Raw genomic sequence first — 24,561 nt, 5'->3', positions numbered from 1 at the left:
TATGTATGAATGTGAGTTAGGAACCTTAGATTGTACGCCCCTTGAGGGTTAGGGACTGATGTGAATGTACAATATATATGTAAAGCACTGCATAAATTGATGGCGCTATATAAGTACCTGAAATAAATAAGTCCCATGAGGCATTGCAAAACTGACAATTACAAGCATGACTCCCAAAAGCAGAGGCATGATGGGACTTGTAGTTCACCAACAGCTGGAGGGCCACAGTTGCCCACCCCTAGTCTAGGGCAAGGGGGTCAAACTGGTGGCCCTCCAGCTGTTGCAAAACTGCAAGTCCCATCATGCCTCTGCCTTTGGGAGTCATGCTTGTAACTGTCACTCTTGCAATGCCTCATGGGACTTGCAGTTTGGCAACAGCTGGAGGGCCACCAGTTTGACATCTGTGGTCTAGGACAGTGGTGGGCAACCTTTTTTTTCAACTGAGCCAAATCTCGCCAAAACCACGATTGAAATTTATTTTGAGAGCCACATTTTTAAAACTGAAAATACATAGGATGGTACACTGTTTTTAGTTTCAATAAGTTTTTATAGTAATTCATCCCCCATAGTAATTCATCCCCCATATAGTAATTAATCCCCCATAGTAATTCATCCCCCATATAGTAATTCATCCCCCATATAGTAATTCATCCCCCCTATAGTAATTCATCCCCCATAGTAATTAATCCCCCATAGTAATTCATCCCCCATATAGTAATTAATCCCCCATATAGTAATTCATCCCCCATATAGTAATTCATCCCCCATAGTAATTCATCCCCCATATAGTAATTCATCCCCCATATAGTAATTAATCCCCCATATAGTAATTCATCCCCGATAGTAATTCATCCCCCATATAGTAATTCCTCCCCCATATACTAATTAATCCCCCATATAGTAATTCATCCCCCATAGTAATTAATCCCCCATATAGTAATTCATCCCCCATAGTAATTCATCCCACCTATAGTAATTCATCCCCCATATAGTAATTCATCCCCCATAGTAATTCATCCCCCATAGTAATTCATCCCCCATATAGTAATTCATCCCCCATATAGTAATTCATCCCCCATAGTAATTCATCCCCCATATAGTAATTCATCCCCCATATAGTAATTCATCCCCCCTATAGTAATTCATCCCCCATATAGTAATTCATCCCCCATATAGTAATTCATCCCCCATAGTAATTCATCCCCCATATAGTAATTCATCCCCCATATAGTAATTAATCCCCCATATAGTAATTCATCCCCCATAGTAATTCATCCCCCATATAGTAATTCCTCCCCCATATACTAATTAATCCCCCATATAGTAATTCATCCCCCATAGTAATTAATCCCCCATATAGTAATTCATCCCCCATAGTAATTCATCCCCCCTATAGTAATTCATTCCCCCTATAGTAATTCATCCCCCATAGTAATTCATCCCCCATATAGTAATTCATCCCCCATAGTAATTCATCCCCCATAGTAATTCATCCCCCATATAGTAATTCATCCCCCATATAGTAATTCATCCCCCATAGTAATTCATCCCCCATATAGTAATTCATCCCCCATATAGTAATTCATCCCCCCTATAGTAATTCATCCCCCATATAGTAATTCATCCCCCATAGTAATTCATCCCCCATATAGTAATTCATCCCCCATATAGTAATTCATCCCCCATAGTAATTCATCCCCCATAGTAATTCATCCCTCATATAGTAATTCATCCCCCATATAGTAATTCATCCCCCCTATAGTAATTCATCCCCCATATAGTAATTCATCCCCCATAGTAATTCATCCCCCATATAGTAATTCATCCCCCATATAGTAATTCATCCCCCATAGTAATTCATCCCCCATAGTAATTCATCCCTCATATAGTAGTAGTAAGTAAGTAGCAAGTAGCAAGCCAAGTCCCCCCTGTGTCAATTCACTTACCTTTGCTCCGCGCGTTCCTCTCGCCGTGTTCCCGCGCCGTTCCGGTCTTCAGGGCGGACTGTGAGAGGAGCCTAGCTCCTCTCACGTTCGTCATGCTGCCCCGCCTACACACATCCTGACAGCCAATCACTGGCTATCAGGATGTGAGTGGCAGCGAGACTGGCCAATCATTGCATTTGAGCGCGCTGCCCTGGCTGTTTTTTTTTTGGCTCACGCTGCAGAGTCCCTGCCGCCCGAGAGGAGGGAGGGGAGCGGGCGCCCGGCACACAAGAGCCGCATTAAAACGTGTAAAGAGCCGCATGAGGCTCGCGAGCCGCGGCTTGCCGACCACTGGTCTAGGAGAAAGGGAGTGTTAGATGGACTAGCAGATTTAGATACACTAACAAATTGAAGCTGAATTCCAGCTAATACTTTATAAGCAGTTACAGCAAACAATTTTTTCCACATTTGGTATAAAGGTGTTACATAAATAAATAAAGCTGAACATTGTAAGCACCCATGTCTCATCTCTGTGACTGATACATCTTCTGGAGAGCTTGTTCTTTTGAAAAACAACAGACTTACTAGCCAGATCTCCAGATGAAAATAGAAGAAAGCCTAAAAAGAAAATGACTGCAGCCATCATGTCTAAGAATTGGTAAGTTGCAATATAATAAGTGTTTACTTTTGGGTTTAATATGGCTTTAAAATAAAGGAGAAAAAGCCTAAAAAAAAAAGAAAAATGCAGCCAACACGTACGTATTGGTAAGCTGCAATATATTACATTTTTGGTTTTAGGTTTAATACCGCTTTAACACATTTAAACACTTAGGGCCGTTCATAACATGAATTGCACAGGAACATGCTGTGTATTCCTGTGCGATTCACATGTGATCCAGGTGCAGTGCAATTTCAACCCTTTCATTTCAACGGGCTGAGTTTTGCACTGGGATGTACCAAATATAGTACATGCACTACATGAGAAAATAGACAGGAACCAGATTGCATACTACTATACCATGCAAAGTGGTGCAGGAAAATGCACTGCATCTGTGTCCTGCATTTGGGGTGTCATTATACCTGCTGCAGATCGCAATCACAGTGCGTTTTGAATGGGGGTTTCCTGCACCACATTCTGGTGTGAACAGGCTCATAACCTATATCTGGTCTCCCCGGACCCCGCATTCACTATATCCGGTCTCTCTGGACCCTGCATTCCCTATATCTGGTCTCCCCGGACCCCGCATTCACTATATCTGGTCTCCCTGGACCCTCCATTCACTATATATGGTCTCCCCGGACCCTGCATTCACTATATCCGGTCTCTCCGGACCCTGCATTCACTGTATCCGCTCTCTCCAGACCCTGCATTCACTATATCTGGTCTCCCCGGACCCCGCATTCACTATATCTGGTCTCCCTGGACCCTCCATTCACTATATATGGTCTCCCCGGACCCTGCATTCACTATATCCGGTCTCTCCGGACCCTGCATTCACTGTATCCGCTCTCTCCAGACCCTGCATTCACTATATCTGGTCTCCCCGGACCCTCCATTCACTATATCTGGTCTCCCCGGACCCTGCATTCACTGTATCCGCTCTCTCCAGACCCTGCATTCACTATATCTGGTCTCCCCGGACCCTGCATTCACTATATCCGGTCTCCCCGGACCCTGTATTCACTATATCTGGTCTCCCAGGACCCTGCATTCACTATATCTGGTCTCCTGGACCTTGCATTCGCTATATCTGGTCTCCCCGGACCCAGCATTCACTAAATCTGGTCTCCCTGGACCAAGCATTCACTATATCCGCTCTCCCCAGACCCTGCATTGACTATAGCCGGTCTCCCAGGACCGCATTCACTGCAATGCAGGGTCCGAGGAGAGCGGATATAGTGAATGCAGGGTCCGGGGAGACTGGATATAGTGAATGCAGAGTCCATGGAGAGCGGATATAGTGAATGCAGGGTCCGGGGAAACCAGATATAGTGAATGCGGGGTGCGGGGAGACCGAATATAGTGATGCAGGGTCCGGGGAGACCGGATATAGTGAATGCAGGGTCCAGGGAGACCAGATATAGCGAATGCAGGGTCCGGGGAGACCAGATATAGTGAATGCAGGGTCCGGAGAGACTGAATATAGTGAATGCAGAGTCTGTGGAGAGCAGATATAGTGAATGCAGGGTCCGGGGAGGCTGGATATAGTGAATGCAGAGTCCATGGAGAGCGGATATAGTGAATGCAGGGTCCGGGGAGACCGGATATAGTGAATGCGGGGTCCGGGGAGACCGGATATAGTGAATGCGGGGTCCGGGGAGACCGGATATAGTGAATGCGGCGTCCGGGGAGACCGGATATAGTGAATGCAGGGTCCGGGGAAACCAGATATAGTGAATGCAAGGTCTGGGGAGACCGGATCTAGTGAATGCAGGGTCTGTGGAGACCGTATCTAGTGAATGCAGGGTCTGGGGAGACCGGATCTAGTGAATGCAGGGTCCGGGGAGAGCGAATCTAGTGAATGCAGGGTCCGGGGAGAGCGAATCTAGTGAATGCAGGGTCCGGGGAGAACGGATACAGTGAATGCAGGGTCCTGGGAGACCGGATATAGTGAATGCAGGGTCCAGGGAGACCGGATATAGTGAATGCAAGGTCCGGGGAGACCAGATATAGTGAATGCAGGGTCCGGGGAGACCGGATATAGCGAATGCAGGGTCCGGGGAGACCGGATATAGCGAATGCAGGGTCTGGGGTTTAGTAACACTTTAAAGTGTTCATCTCAGGCACTGTGATTGGACAGAAACATCTCCCAGCACAGGGCCAACCTTCACTTTTCTAACAGGAATATTATAGCGGATTAGTTATGAAATACAGATTGAGACTAGGTTCACACTAATGTGGTGCTGGAGATCGCGTATAATTTGCACCGGAATTGCTCTGCAATCCTGTGTGCATTACATATGATGTCTGTGCAGTGCGATTTGAGTCATACATTTTATGGCTCAAATCGCATCGAGTCTTCTCAACCATGTGATGCGATTTCTGGCAATCACTATGCATCTGTTTCAGGGTGTCATTAATTTAATAATGACACCTGCACCAGATCACATGAACACCTTCCAACTGCAATGCGGTGCAGGAAACACACAAGATTCGCAGCGTTTCCCGCACAGCATCAGTGTGGACCAGGTCTGAATGACAAGGACAGAGACAAACATCTGACACAATAACACAAACACACAAAGTGATAGATTTACTGTTTACAGACAAATGCAATTCATGTTAGAATCAAAAAACAACAAATAAAGAATACATATACAGACATATACAAATCAAAATGAAGACATACAGAAGTGCTCCGTACACATACAATACAGACATAAAACATGTACAGTGTTACAGAAAATACATGAAGCATGCCAAGTACAAAAAACAGGTTAGTGCGACAATACAAAGAGAGATACATAGACAGACATGGACGGCACAGACCCTGCATCTACAGAGCTCAGCCTGGGCTTGTTTCAAAATTAATTAAGTCTTCGGTTAAGTCACCGAATCATTCATTAAGTCACCGAATCCAACTTTGAAATCATGCGACTTCACTTGAAGTCGCATGATTTCAAAGTTGGAGGTCAGTGCGACTAAAGGTGCGACTTGCGAGACATTGGTGCCACTTCATGCACAGATGTCCATTCAAGTCACACCTGAACTTGCAAGAAGAAGTGCATGAACTGCAAATCACAATGATATGACTGCTTCCAGTAGGGTGCAATAGGGTGCGACTTGGTATGCGATTTGCAAGACGCAAGGCATGCAAATCTCAGTGATGTGAATGCGGTGTTAATGCAACATCTTTAATTTTGTTCCCTGGGCACACCAATGTGGGGCTGGATTCCACCTCATCAGATGCACAGCTGTAGGTACATTGTGTTGCGGTGAGATATCTAACCACTAACCTGGTACTGAGGGCGGTATATACTGTACATATGGGAGATATCCGACCACTAACCTGGTACTGAGGGTGGTATATACTGTACATATGGGAGATATCCGACACTAACCTGGTACTGAGGGCGGTATATACTGTACATATGGGAGATATCCGACCACGAACCTGGTACTGAGGGCGGTATATACTGTACATATGGGAGATATCCGACCACTAACCTGGTACTGACGGTGGTATATACTGTACATATGGGAGATATCCGACACTAACCTGGTACTGAGGGTGGTATATACTGTACATATGGGAGATATCCGACCACTAACCTGGTACTGAGGGTGGTATATACTGTACATATTGGAGACATCCGACCACTAACCTGGTACTGAGGGCGGTATATACTGTACATATGGGAGATATCTGACCACTAGCCTGGTACTGAGGGTGGTATATACTGTACATATGGGAGATATCCAACATGAACCTGGTACTGAGGATGGTGTGTACTGTACATATGGGAGATATCCAACATGAACCTGGTACTGAGGGCGGTATATACTGTACATATGGGAGATATCCGACACTAACCTGGTACTGAGGGTGGTATATACTGTACATATGGGACATATCCGACACTAACCTGGTACTGAGGGTGGTATATACTGTACATATGGGAGATATCCGACCACGAACCTGGTACTGAGGGTGGTGTATACTGTACATATGGGAGATATCCCACCACGAACCTGGTACTGAGGGCGGTATATACTGTACATATGGGAGATATCCGACACTAACCTGGTACTGAGGGCGGTATATACTGTACATATGGGAGATATCCGACCACTAACCTGGTACTGAGGGCGGTATATACTGTACATATGGGAGACATCCGACCACTAACCTGGTACTGAGGGTGGTATATACTGTACATATGGGAGACATCCGACCACTAACCTGGTACTGAGGGTGGTATATACTGTACATATGGGAGACATCCGACCACTAACCTGGTACTGAGGGTGGTATATACTGTACATATGGGAGATATCCGACACTAACCTGGTACTGAGGGCGGTATATACTGTACATATGGGAGATATCCGACACTAACCTGGTACTGAGGGTGGTATATACTGTACATATGGGAGATATCCGACCACGAACCTGGTACTGAGGGCGGTGTATACTGTACATATGGGAGATATCCCACCACGAACCTGGTACTGAGGGCGGTATATACTGTACATATGGGAGACATCCCACCACTAACCTGGTACTGAGGGCGGTATATACTGTACACATGGGAGACATCCGACCACTAACCTGGTACTGAGGGCGGTATATACTGTACATATGGGAGATATCCCACCACGAACCTGGTACTGAGGGCGGTATATACTGTACATATGGGAGACATCCCACCACTAACCTGGTACTGAGGGCGGTATATACTGTACATATGGGAGATATCCATCCTCTAACCTGGTACTGAGGGTGGTATATACTGTACATATGGGAGATATCTGACCACTAGCCTGGTACTGAGGGCGGTATATACTGTACATACGGGAGATATCCGACCACTAACTTGGTACTGAGGGTGGTATATACTGTACATATGGGAGATATCCGACCACTAACCTGGTACTGAGGGTGGTATATACTGTACATATGGGAGATATCCATCCTCTAACCTGGTACTGAGGGCGGTATATACTGTACATATGGGAGATATCCATCCTCTAACCTGGTACTGCGGGCAGAATATACTGTACATATGGGAGATAGCCGACCACTAACATAGTACTGAGGGTGATATATATATATATATATATATATATACAGTATATAGTAATACTGGGGCACATGTCACACCTAACCATATTTGATGATTTTACCGCCCTACATTGGCATTGAACTCGGCTTATTCATTTTACAGAATACTTTTCTCCTGTATGTAGGTCACCATGACAACCACGGTACAGTACGTCTAACTGTCAGTTATACAGAAAGAGAACATCAGAAGTGTTCTAGAATTCTGTGTTCTAAAATACTTGCTTTAAAGATATTTCCTCTTCTTCCCACAAAACTCCGGCTTAAACTGGAACTTTAGTCACCGGTCACACCCCAATTTAAAATTACGTGATCTGTGTGCCATTTCAGCACGATTTCTGAAGACTTTACACCCCGATCACACAGATCCCTACTTTGGGAAGTCGCACGACTTCAAAGTCGGATGTCATGCCGATTTCAGGTGTGGTTTGCAAGACATCTGACACATATATCTATGCAAATCGCACCAAAAGTATGCATGCACTTTTTTAGATTTGACAATAGGGTACAACTTGGCATGCGATTTGCAAGTTATATGGCATGCAAATCGAATGCCAAGCTGCACCCAGTGTGACCGGGGTCTTATTGCTACTTGTGAAGATTTTCAACGATGTCTTGCAATTTGCAGTATAATTATTCTATATATATATATATGAAATTGCAACAAAACTGCAGAAAAAGTAATGCAAGAACTACTTTGCAGCAAATCGCATATGTTAAGACACTGACATCCACATTCATTAGATGTGATTTCCGCTGCGATTTTAATTCCTAAATCACACCTGCAATCGCACCAGTGTGACCGGGAACTGCAGTCCTGGTCGATCACTTCAGGCTGGCCCCTTTTGCAGGTATAGCTATGTAAAACATTAAAAATAAATGTCTATACTGTTTAACCTGTTCCTGCCCGGCTAATACCAGAATGGCGGCCGGGCGGGACACTCGTCGATCCGGGTGGGCGTCATATGATGCCCTTCCCAGATCACGTCTCACGAGTGCCCATTGGTCACGCTGTGGCGAGATCTGTCACTTGCTGTGTACTTCGGACACAGCCGATGACATATTTGTGTACCAGTCTGTTGCCAGTACCAATCACAGCAGGTCACATGACAATTGTAAGGAATGGATGGCTTCTTTTCATGTCATCCATTGTATACAATTGTGTCACTAGCTGTGATTGGTCACAGTGATCACATGGTACAGACTGGGCCGATCACAGCCTGTCTGTGTCATGTGATTAGCTGTGGCCAATCACAACAAAAAAAAACGGAATGAATCGATTTCATTCAGTTAAATGCTTGTTTGTGGCAAATAAATTCTTTCCTATAAGCTATCATAATGTGTAAAAAAAAAATACTGATCACTTCTCCAAAGTAGTACAATCACAGCTAATCACAACAAAAACACCTGAATGAATCACTTTCATTCAGTTAAATGCTTGCTTATAGCAAAGAAAATAGATATTCCCCTGTTTGCAATGAGGCTGATGGATCCCTATAATGAGTCCAAAGTGCTGTCCTGTCATAAGGCTGCAGAGACTTTTGCTCTCCATATGGAAACAGCAGTCTTCCTGCAGCAACCCAACATACCCCCAGCTGAGTCAAAGGCAGGGGCGGACTGACAACTCATGGGGCCCCCAGGCAATAGGGGATCATGGGGCCCCTGTGTCCTTGCCCAAACTCAAAAAAGCCTATGAAAAAGGTACCAGGGGCATCTCATGGGGCCCCCTACTGACCCGAGTTTCCAAATGGTCAGTCTGCCCCTGGTCGAAGGTAGAGCTCTATAATCAGAAATGGTCATGTTGCCTTCATATTGAAGAGTGCCTTCTCTGACTCAGCAGGAGGCTACTGGAATGCTGCAGAGAGACCACTGCTTCCACACAGAAAGACAAGTTCCTGTCTGCAGCCTCATGACAGCCAATAGCACTTTGGACTCACTATGGGATTTAGCCTCATTACGAATGAAGGGATTTTATATTATATCTTTGGCGGCTCATTGAATCAAATTTATATACAAAAACTACAATTGGACTTTACATCAGACAACAATAAAGATTTCAGGGTCTCATTTTCCAAAGAGTCTAAGGGAAGCCTTGCTGCCCCCCACCACCCAGAGTACAGGCGTACTTCAGTTTACGAACACCTCGGATAACGAATTTTCGGTTTACGAATAAAGATCCATTGAAAATAATGCCTCGATTTACCAATACTTTACGAGTTTTGTTTCGCAATACAAAGTAAGTTTCTTCAGGATGCATTGCGCCTGGGAGGTTTATAGCGCCGGCCCCGTGCATGCTGGAGTCTGTGGTAGCACTTGACCTTGAGTGTGGAGGTGTTGGAGCGGTTTTTGCATTGAGATATTGCTTGATTAACCTCTTCACGCCGGCCGAACAAAATGTGTGGCTTCCCGGAGTCTGGGCCTAGACGCCGAGCGGCCGCACATTTGCGTTCTATTAAAAAAAATATATGTGCTGAGAGTGCGCGCTCTGTGCGCTCCCAGCACACGTGTCTGGTACTCACGGAAAGGTCCTGATCTCTTTCGATCGGGACCATTCCTGATCATGTGACCGTGTGTCACGGTGGTCACATGACCCTAAACCCTGCCCCGCCTCCCAAAACCCTTAAAGGGCTGGGAGGCGCCGGAACCAAGGGGTTAATCATGTCCCTGTACAGTATTTATGCCTTTAAAGTGCACCTTATAAAGAGTTTTGAACAGATAAAAGACTTTTTAAAAACTTTTTTCTGACCTCTGGAACGGATTGATTGGTTTTCAATGGATTCCTATGGGAAACCGCGTTTATGGATTTTTCACAATACGAAACATCCCGGAGAACGCATTAAATTCGTAAACTGAGGTACACCTGTATTCTTATTTTCATCTCTTGAAATTTAAAAAAATGGATTTAGTTGCTACGGGGCAGTAAAGGATGCTGAGGTTTCCTGTGTCCAGATGGTGATATTAAATGGGGACACAGCGTCTGTCATCATCCCCATCCTTCAGTGCACACCCCTGGTAGAAGGGGACTGCGGATCCCCCCCAGGAGCTGAGGCTTGATAGATCCCCCATCGACAGCTCCCCCTGCACTGAGCGTGTCTCACTCTCCTCCCCGAGATCCATATCTTCTTCCACTAGTGACTGTGAGGGACAAGGAAGCAGGGGAGACGTGGACACATTCCATCCTTCATGGAATACAGAAACCTCTGAAAGAAGGTGCAGAGATGTGAGTGAGATCCCAGCGTGTGGTCACAGATTGTAGGGTCACATTAATATGAAAGTGGTTGTGACCCCAATACATTCTCTGCATAAAGGAAAAATAAAAGTGCAGCTCCTCAACCGCTGCCAGTATACTTACCTGAACCCAATCTCGATCCAGTGATGTGCATGAGAGCAGCGGTTCCCTCAGCTCTCGCCCTCCTCATAGGCTCAGAGACAGCAGCAGGAGCCATTGGCTTCTACTGCTATCAATCACAGCCAGGGGGGGTGGGGCCGAGCCAAGCCATGCTCTGTGTGTCTATGGAGCTGGCTCAGGAGTGAGCCCACATGAGTGCCCCCATAGAAAGCAGCTTGCTATAGGCGCACTTTTTTGGGGTGAGAAACCAGGAGCAGTAGCTGGGGACCCCAGAAGAAATGGCTTGAGGCTGCTCTGTGCAAAACCAATAAGCTGAGCAGGTAGGTATAATCTGTTTTAATTTAAAACAAAAGTAGGGCTCCCCCCCCCCCCAGACATACTTACCTAGGTGAATTCTGCATCTGTCCCCTGCTGGCTCTAAGGGTGATCACATCACCAATGAATTCTCCTCTCCACTCTGAGCAAAGAGCAGTGACTGACAGTCACCGCTCTCTGCTCTGCCCCCCCAGCGCTCACTGGAGCACTGGGCTGTGATGGGAGGAGGGAGCGACTGGCTCAGGTTCTCAGCACCTTGCTGAGGCAGTTACCTCTCCAGACTCTGGGGTGGATCCTGACTTTGAAGTCGGGATCTTTCCCCAGCCTGGAGCAGCTGAGTGACGTCAGCCGACAGTGGACTTCAGTTAGCTGAGTTGGGTCACAGGAGTGCAGAATGAACTGCACTCTAGTGATCCACAGGAGAAGTACAGCAAGAAGAGCTTTGCCTGTACTTCTCCTTTAAAGAAAACAAAAATGTGCGTTTACAGTCACTTGAATAATGTCATCTGTTTGGCCTCTTTATTGGTGTCACCTCCACCAGTAATTACAGTAACAGTACCAATTCCAGTAACCGTATTTGATGTGCGTTTTTTTTTTTTGCGCTGTAAACAAAAAAAGGCCAACAATCTTCAAAAAAAAAAAACAATATTTTTTACTTTTTGCTATTAAAAATGTCCAGTAAAAAAATTTACAAAATTAAATTTCATCATAAATTTAGGCCAAAATGTATTCTGCGACATGTCTTTGCTAAAAAAAAATCTCAATATGTGCAAATTAATTGGTTTATGTGAAAGTTATAGCGTTTACAAATGGTGGTATAGATACTGGGATTTTTTTTTTTCACTAGTAATGGCGGCAATCAGCTACTAGAAGGACTGCGGCGGGCATTCTGACACTGGGGGGGAACTGACTTGGTGTCACTGACATCTCCAGTGTCACCAATAAAATGTTCAGTGCTAATAAAAAGCTCTGACATTGTACTAATGACACTGGGAAGGAAGGGGTAACATGAGGAGCGATCAAAGGGTTAACTGTGTGGTGTTTTACTGTGTGCTGTGTGTGAGCTTTCAACTATAAGCACACTGCTATGCAGAGCCATACAAAGCAGAGTGCTGGAGCTGACAGGGGAGAGATCTGTATTGTTTACATACCAGAGGCGGACTGACAACTCATGGGGCCCCCCGGGCAATAGGGGATCATAGGGCCCCTGTGTCCTTGCCCAAACTCAAAAAAGCCTATGAAAAAGGTACCAGGGGCATCTCATGGGGCCCCCTACTGACCCCGGGCCCTCGGGCAGTGCCCGAGTTTCCAAATGGTCAGTCCGCCCCTGTTTCATACAGTTCACTCCCCCCGTCAGTAATGCTCCATGATCACCGGGTGCCAGCGAGCAATCACCGGCTGGGACCTGGTGATTAACAGCTGAGGCCACGAACAGTGGTGAGGGTAGGGCATGCGCATGGCTCACATGTGCCCCCTACCTGGTAATGCCAAATCACATATATATTTATATACATACGTGATTTTGCACACCCCTGCCGCCCTGTAGCAGTATATCTGCTAAGAGGCGGCGGGAAAGCGGTTAAAAAAAAACCACAAAGAATTTTATGGTTTTTGCACCTACTTTATGCAGGCGCAATTGTCGGTCTAGGAGTGCAATTGGGCTTATGTTAATCAGTATTGTTTGGCGCTCATTTTTGCAGCAACACCATTAATAAATTCAGTTGTTTGCAGTTTTTGCGCAGTCACGCCATTTCCGTGTGTGCGGCTTTGGTGCAAATATTTAGTAAATCAACCCCAAAATGTTTGGTTAGCAACTATTATAAGTACTTGAGCAGGGGCGGACTGACAACTCATGGGGCCCCCGAGCAATAGGGGATCATGGGGCCCCTGTGTCCTTGCCCAAACTCAAAAAAGCCTATGAAAAAGGTACCAGGGGCATCTCATGGGGCCCCCTACTGACCCCGGGCCCTCGGGCAGTGCCCGAGTTTCCAAATGGTCAGTCCGCCCCTGTACTTGAGTATGTTTTTTTATACTGGCCTGTGAGTCTATGCACAGCAGACCTTGCACTGGGGGATGGAATGTCAGTAATCTATACTTGTCAGAGCTGTACTGCATCGGAACGGGCTGTCAGTCTAACTGTGTGAACATCCTTACAGGAGGAGATAGAAAAGGTGTTAATCACCACGCTACTGCTTTTTCACTGTCCAATCAGAAGGCTGGATGTAGACCCTTGACCAAACTGTACTGCTTAACTGCATTAAAGAAATATAAGGACGCTGCCTGGCAGGGGGTGCCTGAATCACAAGACTGGCTGAACAGAATTAAAAATGTATTGCTAGGTAAAACAGGTCATGTGGTTGAAGCTGTGTGTTCAGCCATTTGTCTAGAGTTCAGCTTGTGCAGTGATTTGTTATTAACGGAAGCCTGGACCTCCTCCACAGGCAGATACGGGGAAAGCCTGCCTGAAAGTTGCAGCCTTGGCAAGCGTTTTCAGCATTTAACAGCGTAGCAGCCAGGAAAGGTCACCGATTTCTCTTACAGCGGGTTTACTTTATATATTCATAAAACCACAGCCGTATTGTGCTCCCTCTCTACATCCTTCCTGATGTCCTCAATGGGAAGGGATTTCATACGATTGCTTCAGTTCACACAATTACCTTTCATTGCATAAGCCTGCAATAGTCAACAATCGCCACTTGGTGTCAGTGCAGCATTTAGGATCCAGTCTGGGTTCACACCTAAGCGTTTTCTGCAGCATTTTGTGGAAACGCACAACAATTAATTTAACATGATTCCCTATGGGGCAGGTCCACATCTCATGTTTTCACCCAGGGCATTTTTTTGGAAAGGGTCAGGGACTTTTTTAAATGCCAAATGTTGCGTTTTTGGTTCTATATTCTTCAATGGAGATGCTGCAGAAAAGCATGTAGTGCGTTTTTGATGCGTTTTTGATGCATTTTGTGTTTAAATCTGCCCAGCAACAATTAAAAAAATAAAAAAAAACATACAAAGTGCATCAAAAATGCAACAAAAATGCGTCAAAAACGCATGTGCAAAAAAGCACTGCAGAAACGGATCAAACGAAAACTGCATAGCTAATGCCGGCGGGTCGAAAAACGGCCGATTTCTGCTACAGAAAAATGACAACTGATTGCACAGAGAACGCCGACTCACTGTGAGCAAAACTAAACCAGGCAGTGCAAGATGGCTCCAGCTTTGCTCTCTACCCGCAGGAGAGGCCACTGAAGCCAGCCATACATGGATCGAGATTCGGCCGGTTAAGCAGGGACAGCCGAGATTTGATCCATGTATCGGCAGGTTCATCTACCAATCAATTCGGATACAACCAGCCTGTCAGATTTTTTTACTTTTGATACATTTGATTACTGCCGGCAACTATAGCCGCTAGCAGTAATCATTGTGTTCTGCCAGCCGGGAACACCCCCCCCACTGGCAGAACACAATAGAGCTGCAGGAGGCACTCAGTGTTGTTGGGGGAATCAAGTGATTTTCTTGAAAACTGAAAGAATGAAAATCAAGTGGGCTGCTTTATGACGGCCATAGACGGGTCGAAAATCGTCGGAAAAAAAAATCAGCCAATTTTCTCACTGTTAGTGGGTTAATTGGTTGGCCGTTTTTCAGGGTTTTTGCACTTTTTTTTGTTGGAAAATCCATGGCCAATTTTGACGATCGGCTGATCGTTTTACCGATAAAAAAAATGTGCATGAGCCGTGACGAAGCAAAAGAAGTAGAAAAAGAAGAAAAGAAAAAGAAGAAGAAAAAAGCAGAAAAAGAAGAAAAAAAAGAAGAAAAAGAAGAAGAAGAGAAAGAAGAAGAGAAAGAGAAAGAAAAAGAAGAAGAAAAAGAAGAAAATAGAAGAAGATGAAAAAGAAGTAAAAGAAGAAGAAGAAGAAAAAGAAGAGAAAGATTAAGAAAAAGAAGAAGAAAAAGAAAAAGTAAAAGAAGAAAAAGAAGAAAAAAGAAGAAAAGAAGAAAAGAAAAAAGAAGAAAAAGCAGAAGAAAAAGAAGAAGAAAAAGAAGAAAAAGGAGAAGAAAAAGGAGAAGAAAAGAAGAGGAAAAAGAAGAAGAGAAAAAGAAAAGTAGAAGAAAAAGAAGAAAAAGAAAGTAGAAGAAAAAGATTAAGAAAAAGAAGAAAAGAAGAAAAAGAAAAAGTAAAAGAAGAAAAAAAGAAGAAAAAGAAAAAGAAGAAAAGAAGAAAAAAGAAGAAAAAGAAGAAAAAAAAGAAGAAAAGAAGTCCAGTCCCTTGCAGAGAGCTCCACTATTATATTTGACATGAAAAAGTATTGCGGTTGCAACAATGTATCCATTTCGGATACAGATAGTTTTATTTGGATACAAATGGATGCATTGTTGCAACCGCAATACTTTTTCATGTCAAATATAATAGCTCTGCAAGGGACAGAAGTAATTATGGAGTTAAATGCCGGCCATAGATGGGACGAAAATTGGCCGATTATTTTACCGTTGGTGGTAACGTCGGCTGATCGAACGACCGATTTTTTGCTTTTTTTTTTTTTAAAAAAGGCCGGTTTTCGACCCGTCTATGGCCTGCATTAGGCTCGGTTCACACCTATGCATTTAATGCGAACCACTGCGGGTGTGTATGTTAACCACACCCCAAAATCGGTTTGCAAAATGCAGAATCGGATCACATGGGTGTGAATACCCGTGCAACCTGATTCTAGTGCAGACACAAAAAGGGTCCTGCGCCTTTTTGGTGCGGATGCAGTGTGATTTCAGCCATACAAAATGTATGTCTCAAATTGTGCCGCACACAAATCGCATGTGATCTGTACAGGAATGCACAGTTTCTGTGCCAATGACATGCGATATGTTGCACCGCATCAGTGTGAACCCGGCTAAATCTAGATTCACACCTATGCATTTTCTGCTGTGTTTTGCGGAAACACACAGCAGTCCATTTAACATGATTTCCTATGGGACAGGTTCACATCTACGCGTTTTCACACAGTGCGTTTTTTGGAAACGGTGACTTTTTTGACGCCTGGTTCACATATCTGCTTTTTTTATGCGTTTTGCTGGAACGCAGTGCATGCCATTTAACATTATTTTCTATGGATCACGTTCACATCTGTGCAGTTTTTGCTGGTGCGTTTTTTTAGGGTTGGGGACTTCTTTTCCCGCTGCGGTTTGCGTTTTTTGGACAATAGACTTCAATGGAACTGCATCTAAAATGCAAATTTTGCATGCGTTTTTTATGCATTTTCAACATGCTTCACTACTAACACCTCTCCTTGACAACTGAAAAACTTGACAAAAAAATGCCAAATGTTGTAGAAACAAATAAAAAACGCATCAAAAATGCATAAAACGCGTGAAAAACCACAAAACACACCCCGAAAAGCACAGCATAAATGGATCAAACGCAACTGCATAGGTGGGTTAAACGCAAAACGTTGCGTTTTTTGTTCTATAGACTTCAATGGAGACACTGCAGAAAACATGTAGTGCGTTTTTGATGCATTTTGCATTTTAATCTGCCCAGCAACAAGTAGAAAAAATGCAAAACTCATCAAAAATGTGGCAAAAACACATGTGCAAAACGCACTGCAGAAATGGATCAAACACAAACTGCATAGGTTTGAACCTCGCTTTAGGCTCCATTCACACCAATGCGTTTTTAGTGCTTTTTACAGAAACGCACTACAGTCCATTTAGCATGGTTTCCTATGGAACATCGATGCTTTTTTGAGCTGCTGCGTTTCTGGAAAAGGTCAGGGACTATTTTAAAAGCAAAAAGCAGCGTTTTGTATTTACAACGGAGAATCTGCTGGAATGCACAGTAGTGTGTTTTTGCCGCGTTTTACATTTTTCTTCTGTATAGCAACAAAAATAAAAATTCAACTTTAACAAAAAGAAAAAAAGAGCTGAACAAAACGCAGTAAAAATGCATAAAAAAAACAAACTGCAAACACGCAAAATGCATCTATGTGGATGGAGCCTTTAGATTCTCTGAAACTGTTTCCTATATAATGTCAAAAACCAGAAAATTCAAGACCTTTCTGTAAGACCGCCCCTTGCGCCAGGCGTTCAGCATGTGTGTGTCCAGTTCCGGCATTTCAGCACCCGGGAGGAACAGGCGGTACGTCTGTTTAGGACTCTATGGGGAGATTACCTGGAGAGCACAGAATCTGGAGCATCTGTACATGGGAGCCAATCAGCTTCTCGGTTTTATTGTCAAAGATGAAAGCGGTATTAACCCCAAAACAACATGTAATATATTGCAGCTTACCAATCAGTAGCAGTGGTGGCTGCATTAGTTTTATTTCTTTTTTTTTTTTAGTCTTTTCCCCCTCTGTTTTCACCTGGTGATCTGGCCAGTAACACACCTCCTGTATTAGAGCGCCACCACTCTGGATGAAGGAGCACAGGGGGCACAGCAGCATTGTCAACCTGGGGGGATAAGGGAGTGTTAGATGTACTAGCAGATTTCAATACACTAACATGTTGAAGCCGTTACAGCACACAGGTTTTTTTGTTTTTTTGGTCACACTATAGAAACGCAGTCCAGATGCATTCTGGATGCGTTTCCACATGCATTTTTTTGGCATGTTTTTGGTGCGTTCTTTTTTTATGCATTTTTGATGTGTTCCAGTGCATTTTTTCCCCTCTCTTTCTCTTCAAATTAAATAAGGACATGTGTATGTGTGTTCCAGTGTGGTTTTGATGCGTTACAGTGCATTCCCGTGTGTTTTTGATGCGTTTTTGATGCATTCCAGTGCATTCCGGTGTTTTTGGTGCGTTTTTGATGCGTTCCAGTGCATTCCAGTGGTTTAGATGTGTTTTTGATGCATTCCAGTGCATTCCGGTGTTTTTGGTGTGTTTTTGATGCGTTCCAGTGCATTCCGGTGTGTTTTTGATGCGCTCCAGTGCATTCCGGTGTGTTTTTGATGCGCTCCAGTGCATTCCGGTGAGTTTTTGATGTGTTTTTGATGCGGTCCAGTGCATTCCAGTGGTTTAGATGTGTTTTTGATGCGGTCCAGTGCATTCCGGTGTTTTTGATGTGTTTTTGATGCGTTCCAGTGCATTCCGGTGTTTTTGATGTGTTTTTGATGCGTTCCAGTGCATTCCGGTGTGTTTTTGATGCGCTCCAGTGCATTCTGGTGGTTTTTGATGTGTTTTTGATGCGCTCCAGTGCATTCCAGTGGTTTAGATGTGTTTTTGATGCAATCCAGTGCATTCCGGTGTTTTTGATGTGTTTTTGATGCGTTCCAGTGCATTCCGATGTGTTTTTGATGCGCTCCAGTGCATTCCGGTGTGTTTTTGATGTGTTTTTGATGCGGTCCAGTGCATTCCAGTGTGTTTTTGGTGTGTTTTTGATGCATTCCAGTGCGTTTTTTTAAGCATTCCAGTTAATTTTTTCCCCTCTCCTTTTCTTCAATTCAAACAGGGACATGTGTGTTGTAATGTGTTTTTGATGCGTTTTACCGCGTTCCAGTACAGTTCTGTGCAGAAACAATGCAGCCCCTTCTACTTCTTTTTTTGCATCAGGAACGCGCTGGAACTGCAAGCACTGATGTGAACTATGACACTGACAACCGTATCACCTACTTTCTGTGCATTTTGGATGCAGAAAAAAAGCAACTGAAACGCATGGAGTGTGAACCGGCCCTAAAGGTTTTACATAAATAAATAAAACATACAAAACCTTTTTGTGTCAATTTTTTAATTAATTAATAAATATATACTTCAAAAATTCAGGAAATGTATACTTCACAATATTGCTGATTTTTTGAAGTATATATTTATCAATTGATTTCATTGGGGTAATACACTATGCAGTGTTTCTGTTTTATGAAGTCCCCAACTTATCTGGATATTTTGGGACGTTGAGGTTGAACACGGAGGAATCATTTATTTGGACTTATGTGGCACATTTTTGATACCAAAAGGTTTTGTAGTGGCTTAGTGGTTAGCACATCTGCCTTGCAGTAAATGGGTTTGGTTCCCAACCATGGCGTCTCCTGCATAGAGTTTGCATGTTCTCCCTGTGCCAGTGTGGGATTCCTCCAGGTACTCCGGTTTCCTCCCACACTCCAAAGACATGCAGGTAGGTGAATTGTCTCCTGTCTATATTGTCCCTGGTATGTGTATGTATGAATGTGAGTTAGGGACCTTAGATTGTACACCCCTTGAGGGTTAGGGACTGATGTGAATGTACAATATATATGTAAAGTGCTGCGTAAATGGACGGCGCTACATAAGTACCTGAAATAAATAAATTTAACTTTCAGGGGTGAAAGTGGGACTTTTTTGGAGTGTCAGTGAGTGGGGTATATGATTTATTGTAATTTTTGGATACCAAATTGTTCTTTATTTATAAATAAATAAAAGCTGATCATTGTAAGCACCCCTGTCAGTGGTAAACAGTTTGTCTCATCCCTGTAAGGCTCCATACACACTAGCGTTTTTTTAAGCTCCTAGAAGCTGTTATTAGCATTTTTTTTCTGCTTCTAGAAGCTAAATAGTGTCACCCTGTGTGTCCATGTACACCACTTTAGGCTATTAGCGTTTTTTGAGCTTCAGCGTCTAGGAGCAGAAAAAACATTGTTTTGGAGCGTTTTTCCAGCTGAAAAAAATGCTAAATGCTCCTAACCAGGGGCGGACTGACCATTTGGAAACTTGGGCACTGCCCGAGGGCCCGGGGTCAGTAGGGGGCCCATGAGATGCCCCTGGTACCTTTTTCATAGGCGTTTTTGAGTTTGGGCAAGGACACAGGGGCCCCATGATCCCCTATTGCCCGGGGGCCCCATGAGTTGTCATTCCACCCCTGCTCCTAAGCACTATTAAAATGCTCCTAACAGCTTTTTTCCACATGTACTATAAAACTGCTAATAAAACACTAACGCTCCAAAAGTTTCTAAAGGCTTCTACATGCCACTAAAAAAACACTATCACCAGCGTTTTTTCCAGTGTTTTTTGAGCTTAAAAAAATGCTAGTGTGCATGGAGCCTAACTGCTACATCTGAAAGAGAGCTTGTTCATTTGAAAAGCTAAAGACAGCCATATCACAGATGAAAATGAAAGAAAGAAAGCCTAAAAAAGAAAACTAATGCAGCCATCACATCTAAGAATTGATAAGCTGCAATATAATAAATGTTTTTTTGGGGGGTTTAATACAGTTTTAATCGAACAAGCTGAAGTTAGAAGCTGATTGGTTACTATGCACAGCTGCTCCAGTTTTCATAAGGCTGGGTTCACATCTGTGCGGGTGGTGCCGCTGCGGATCCGCAAAAAAATCCGTGCAGCCGCACTACCTGCACTGAAGAATGTGGACCCGCGAGTGGGTGTCATTAGTTCTAATGGCACGCTGCCCGCACTGGAAAATGAAACCGTACTGGGAACCGAGGTTCCGGGCTGTGTTTTCAGAAGAAGTGCAGGGACTTCTTTTCTGTGTGTCACGGGGCACAGGAGTCCATTCACATGAATGGGCTCTCATGCCTGCGCAAAATGTGGCCCATATGGCTGCATATATGTAATCCGGAACTAGCTAAATCTCCCCCCATGGGATCAGGGATGAATATCGCAGGTATTCTGGGTGTGTAAACTGATTTTTAAATGCTCTGCTATTTTTTTTTCTGGAGGAGCTGGGCTTAGATGGTGGAAAATTAATTCTTTGATTAAGCCCGGGTTCACACTTCTGCAGTGCGGCACATCGCATGTGATTCACACAGGAACCGCACCGCATTCCTGTGCCAATCACATGAGAATTCTGTGCGGCGCAATTGAAGCCGTACATTTTGTATGGCTCAAATCGCACCGCATCCGCACCAAAAAGGTGCAGGACCCTTCTTTTTTGTCCGCACTAGATTTGGATCACATGGGTATTCACACCTATATGATCAGATTCTGCATATCGCACTGCGTTTTGCGAACTGATTTCGGGGTGTTGTTAACTTAACATACACACCCGCAGTGATTCGCATGAACGGGGTGCGACATCTCCAAGATACGCCCGTTCCTAACTTCGGAAACCACTGAGCAACTTATTCCCTCCCTTGTTATATCTCGCCTTGACTATTGTAACTCCCTCCTCATTGGCCGACTTCATCGCAGGCTATCCCCTCTTCAGTCTATCATGAATGCTGCTGACAGACTCATCCACCTTACTAACCGTTCTGTATCTGTCCTCTCTGCCAATCCCTCCACTGGCCTCCACTCAGTGTCCTCCACTCCTCTCTGCCAATCCCTCTACTGGCCTCCACTCAGTGTCCTCCACCCCTCTCTGCCAATCCCTCCACTGGCCTCCACTCAGTGTCCTCCACCCTCTCTGCCAATCCCTCCACTGGCCTCCACACCTCTCTGCCAATCCCTCCACTGGCCTCCACTCAGTGTCCTCCACCCCTCTCTACCAATCCCTCCACTGGCCTCCACTCAGTGTCCTCCACACCTCTCTGCCAATCCCTCCACTGGCCTCCACTCAGTGTCCTCCACCCCTCTCTGCCAATCCCTCCACTGGCCTCCACCCCACTCTGCCAATCTCTCCACTGGCCTCCACTCAGTGTCCTCCACCCCTCTCTGCCAATCCCTCCACTGGCCTCCACTCAGTGTCCTCCACCCCTCTCTGCCAATCCCTCCACTGGCCTCCACCCCACTCTGCCAATCTCTCCACTGGCCTCCACTCAGTGTCCTCCACCCCTCTCTGCCAATCCCTCCACTGGCCTCCACCCAGTGTCCTCCACCCCTCTCTGCCAATCCCTCCACTGGCCTCCACCCAGTGTCCTCCACCCCTCTCTGCCAATCCCTCCACTGGCCTCCACTCAGTGTCCTCCACCCCTCTCTGCCAATCCCTCCACTGGCCTCCAATCAGTGTCCTCCACCCCTCTCTGCCAATCCCTCCACTGGCCTCCACTCAGTGTCCTCCACCCCTCTCTGCCAATCCCTCCACTGGCCTCCACTCAGTGTCCTCCACCCCTCTCTGCCAATCCCTCCACTGGCCTCCAATCAGTGTCCTCCACCCCTCTCTGCCAATCCCTCCACTGGCCTCCACTCAGTGTCCTCCACCCCTCTCTGCCAATCCCTCCACTGGCCTACAATCAGTGTCCTCCACCCCTCTCTGCCAATCCCTCCACTGGCCTCCACCCAGTGTCCTCCACCCCTCTCTGCCAATCCCTCCACTGGCCTCCACTCAGTGTCCTCCACCCCTCTCTGCCAATCCCTCCACTGGCCTCCACTCAGTGTCCTCCACCCCTCTCTGCCAATCCCTCCACTGGCCTCCAATCAGTGTCCTCCACCCCTCTCTGCCAATCCCTCCACGGGCTTCCCATTGCACAATGGATAAAATTCAAAACATTAACAATAACATATAAAGCCATTTATAACTCTGCCCCAAATTACATCACCGATCTTGTCCCCAAATATCACCCAAACCGTCCTTTCCGCTCCTCGCAAGACCTCCTACTCTCTAGCTCCCTTCTCTCCTCCTCCCATGCTCGTCTCCAGGACTTCTCCAGAGCTTTCCCCATCCTCTGGAACTCTCTACCCCAATTGATCAGACTATCGCCTATTCTGCTCACTTTTAGGCGATCTCTGAAAACCTATCTCTTCAGGGAAGCCTATCCCGCCCTCAGCTAATACTGGAATCTTCTACTCTTCCAACCAGTCCATCCCCCACAGTTATTACCTTTTGTACCACTAGCCCCTCCCTCTTAGATTGCAAGCTCCAAGGATCAGGGCCCTCCTAACCCTCTTGTATTGAACTGTATTGTTGCTGTATTGTCTCCCGTTATATTGTACAGCGCTGAGCAAACTGTTGGCGCCATATAAATCCTGTATACTAATAATAATTCTGATGCGATGAGGATTTCGCACAGAAACCGCTGCAAATTCCGCACCGCATCAGTGTGGACCCGGGTTCAAGGCTTGTTAAAACAAGTTACAAAACTGCGCATTTTCCTTCACCGCACAAAAACACACTGCCTTCTGCAGATACGCATGAGCCCTATTCATCCCTAATGGCACCCCCAAGCATCAGAAAAACATGCGCATGCCAAAATGCATGGCCCAGCAGTAACTTGCAGTTTGCTCTGGTATGATTTTAAAAATTGTGTCTGCGCGATTCTTGCGTGTTACCCGCACATAGAGCAGTGCACTGAAATGAATGGGTCGCCCTAAATGCACCGTGTGTGAATGCATGGGAGCAGGGGCAGACTGACCATTTGGAAACTCGGGCACTGCCCGAGGGCCCGGGGTCAGTAGGGGGACCCATGAGATGCCCCTGGTACCTTTTTCATAGGCTTTTTTGAGTTTGGGCAACGACACAGGGGCCCCATGATCCCCTATTGCCCGGGGGCCCCATGAGTTGTTAGTCCGCCCCTGCATGGGAGTGAGCAAACAAAACACATGCTGGGATGCACTTTAGGGTGAGCCCTTAGGGACCCCTTTGTCGGATCTCTTACCTCTTCTCCTGGCGTTCATCCAACAAGCTATTCCTATAATAAGGCAGACGAGTCCCAACGCGAAGACCACCGAAGCGACACTGATCTTGATAATCTGCATGCTGGTCAAGCCGGGTTCTGCCCAGACAAGTATGAGAACACAAAACAAAAAGGAGGAGATGAAGCTGGAATACATTCCTGAGAAACTTCAACAACACAAGACAGAGAAAGTGAAAGCCGAGCTCCAGGCAGACATGACAGACATCATTTAGCTCTCTATTCAATAATACATTCTTAGAACAAACTAACTGACTTGGCGTCAGCCTCTTGCAATCCCCTGTACAGCAGAGCTCAGACTAGGACAGGGAGAAGCAGGAAAAGGAGCAAATCAGTAGTGTTGCCATGCTCATATGCTAGCAATGAGCATACTGGTTTGGAGGAGATAGCAGAGTGACAGAGAGATGTGCTCATCAGTCTGCTGCTTCTTTCTTCCCTGTCCAATCACAGGCGCAGGGAAGGGCAAGACCTGTAAGTGTTACGGAACTGAAGTAGGTCTCCTCTCCTGTCAGACAGAGCTGTGTAAATGTCAGAACTGGATGGACAGAAAAACAAATCCACTGACAGGCAAAACAGCTCCTTTTTTTCTATGGTTGAACTGGATGAACTTTTGTCTTTTTTCAGCCAAACTAACTGTAACTATGTAACACATGTGTTGGGTGAGCCTATGCATGAAACGCTGATTGCGCATGATATGTATTTCATGTATTTTG

General features: G+C 45.3%; 1 protein-coding gene across 1 annotated transcript in view; it reads right to left on the bottom strand.

Annotated features, from left to right (window-relative positions):
- Positions 1-24,561, bottom strand: part of LOC149440895 (HLA class II histocompatibility antigen, DM beta chain) — a 61,754-nt gene that overhangs the window by 17,599 nt on the left and 19,594 nt on the right. Inside the window, exon 4 of the mRNA XM_089658004.1 lies at positions 23,813-23,929. Coding sequence (XP_089514130.1) covers positions 23,813-23,929 — 117 coding nt within the window. The remainder of the gene's footprint in view (positions 1-23,812; positions 23,930-24,561) is intronic.

Source organism: Staurois parvus, unplaced genomic scaffold, assembly GCF_062004578.1.
Source record: "Staurois parvus isolate SC_StPar_1 unplaced genomic scaffold, SC_StPar_1.0 ptg001049l, whole genome shotgun sequence".
NCBI lineage: Eukaryota > Metazoa > Chordata > Amphibia > Anura > Ranidae > Staurois > Staurois parvus.
Note: the sequence above shows the minus strand (reverse complement) of the source record. Positions and strands in the feature narration are given on the sequence as shown.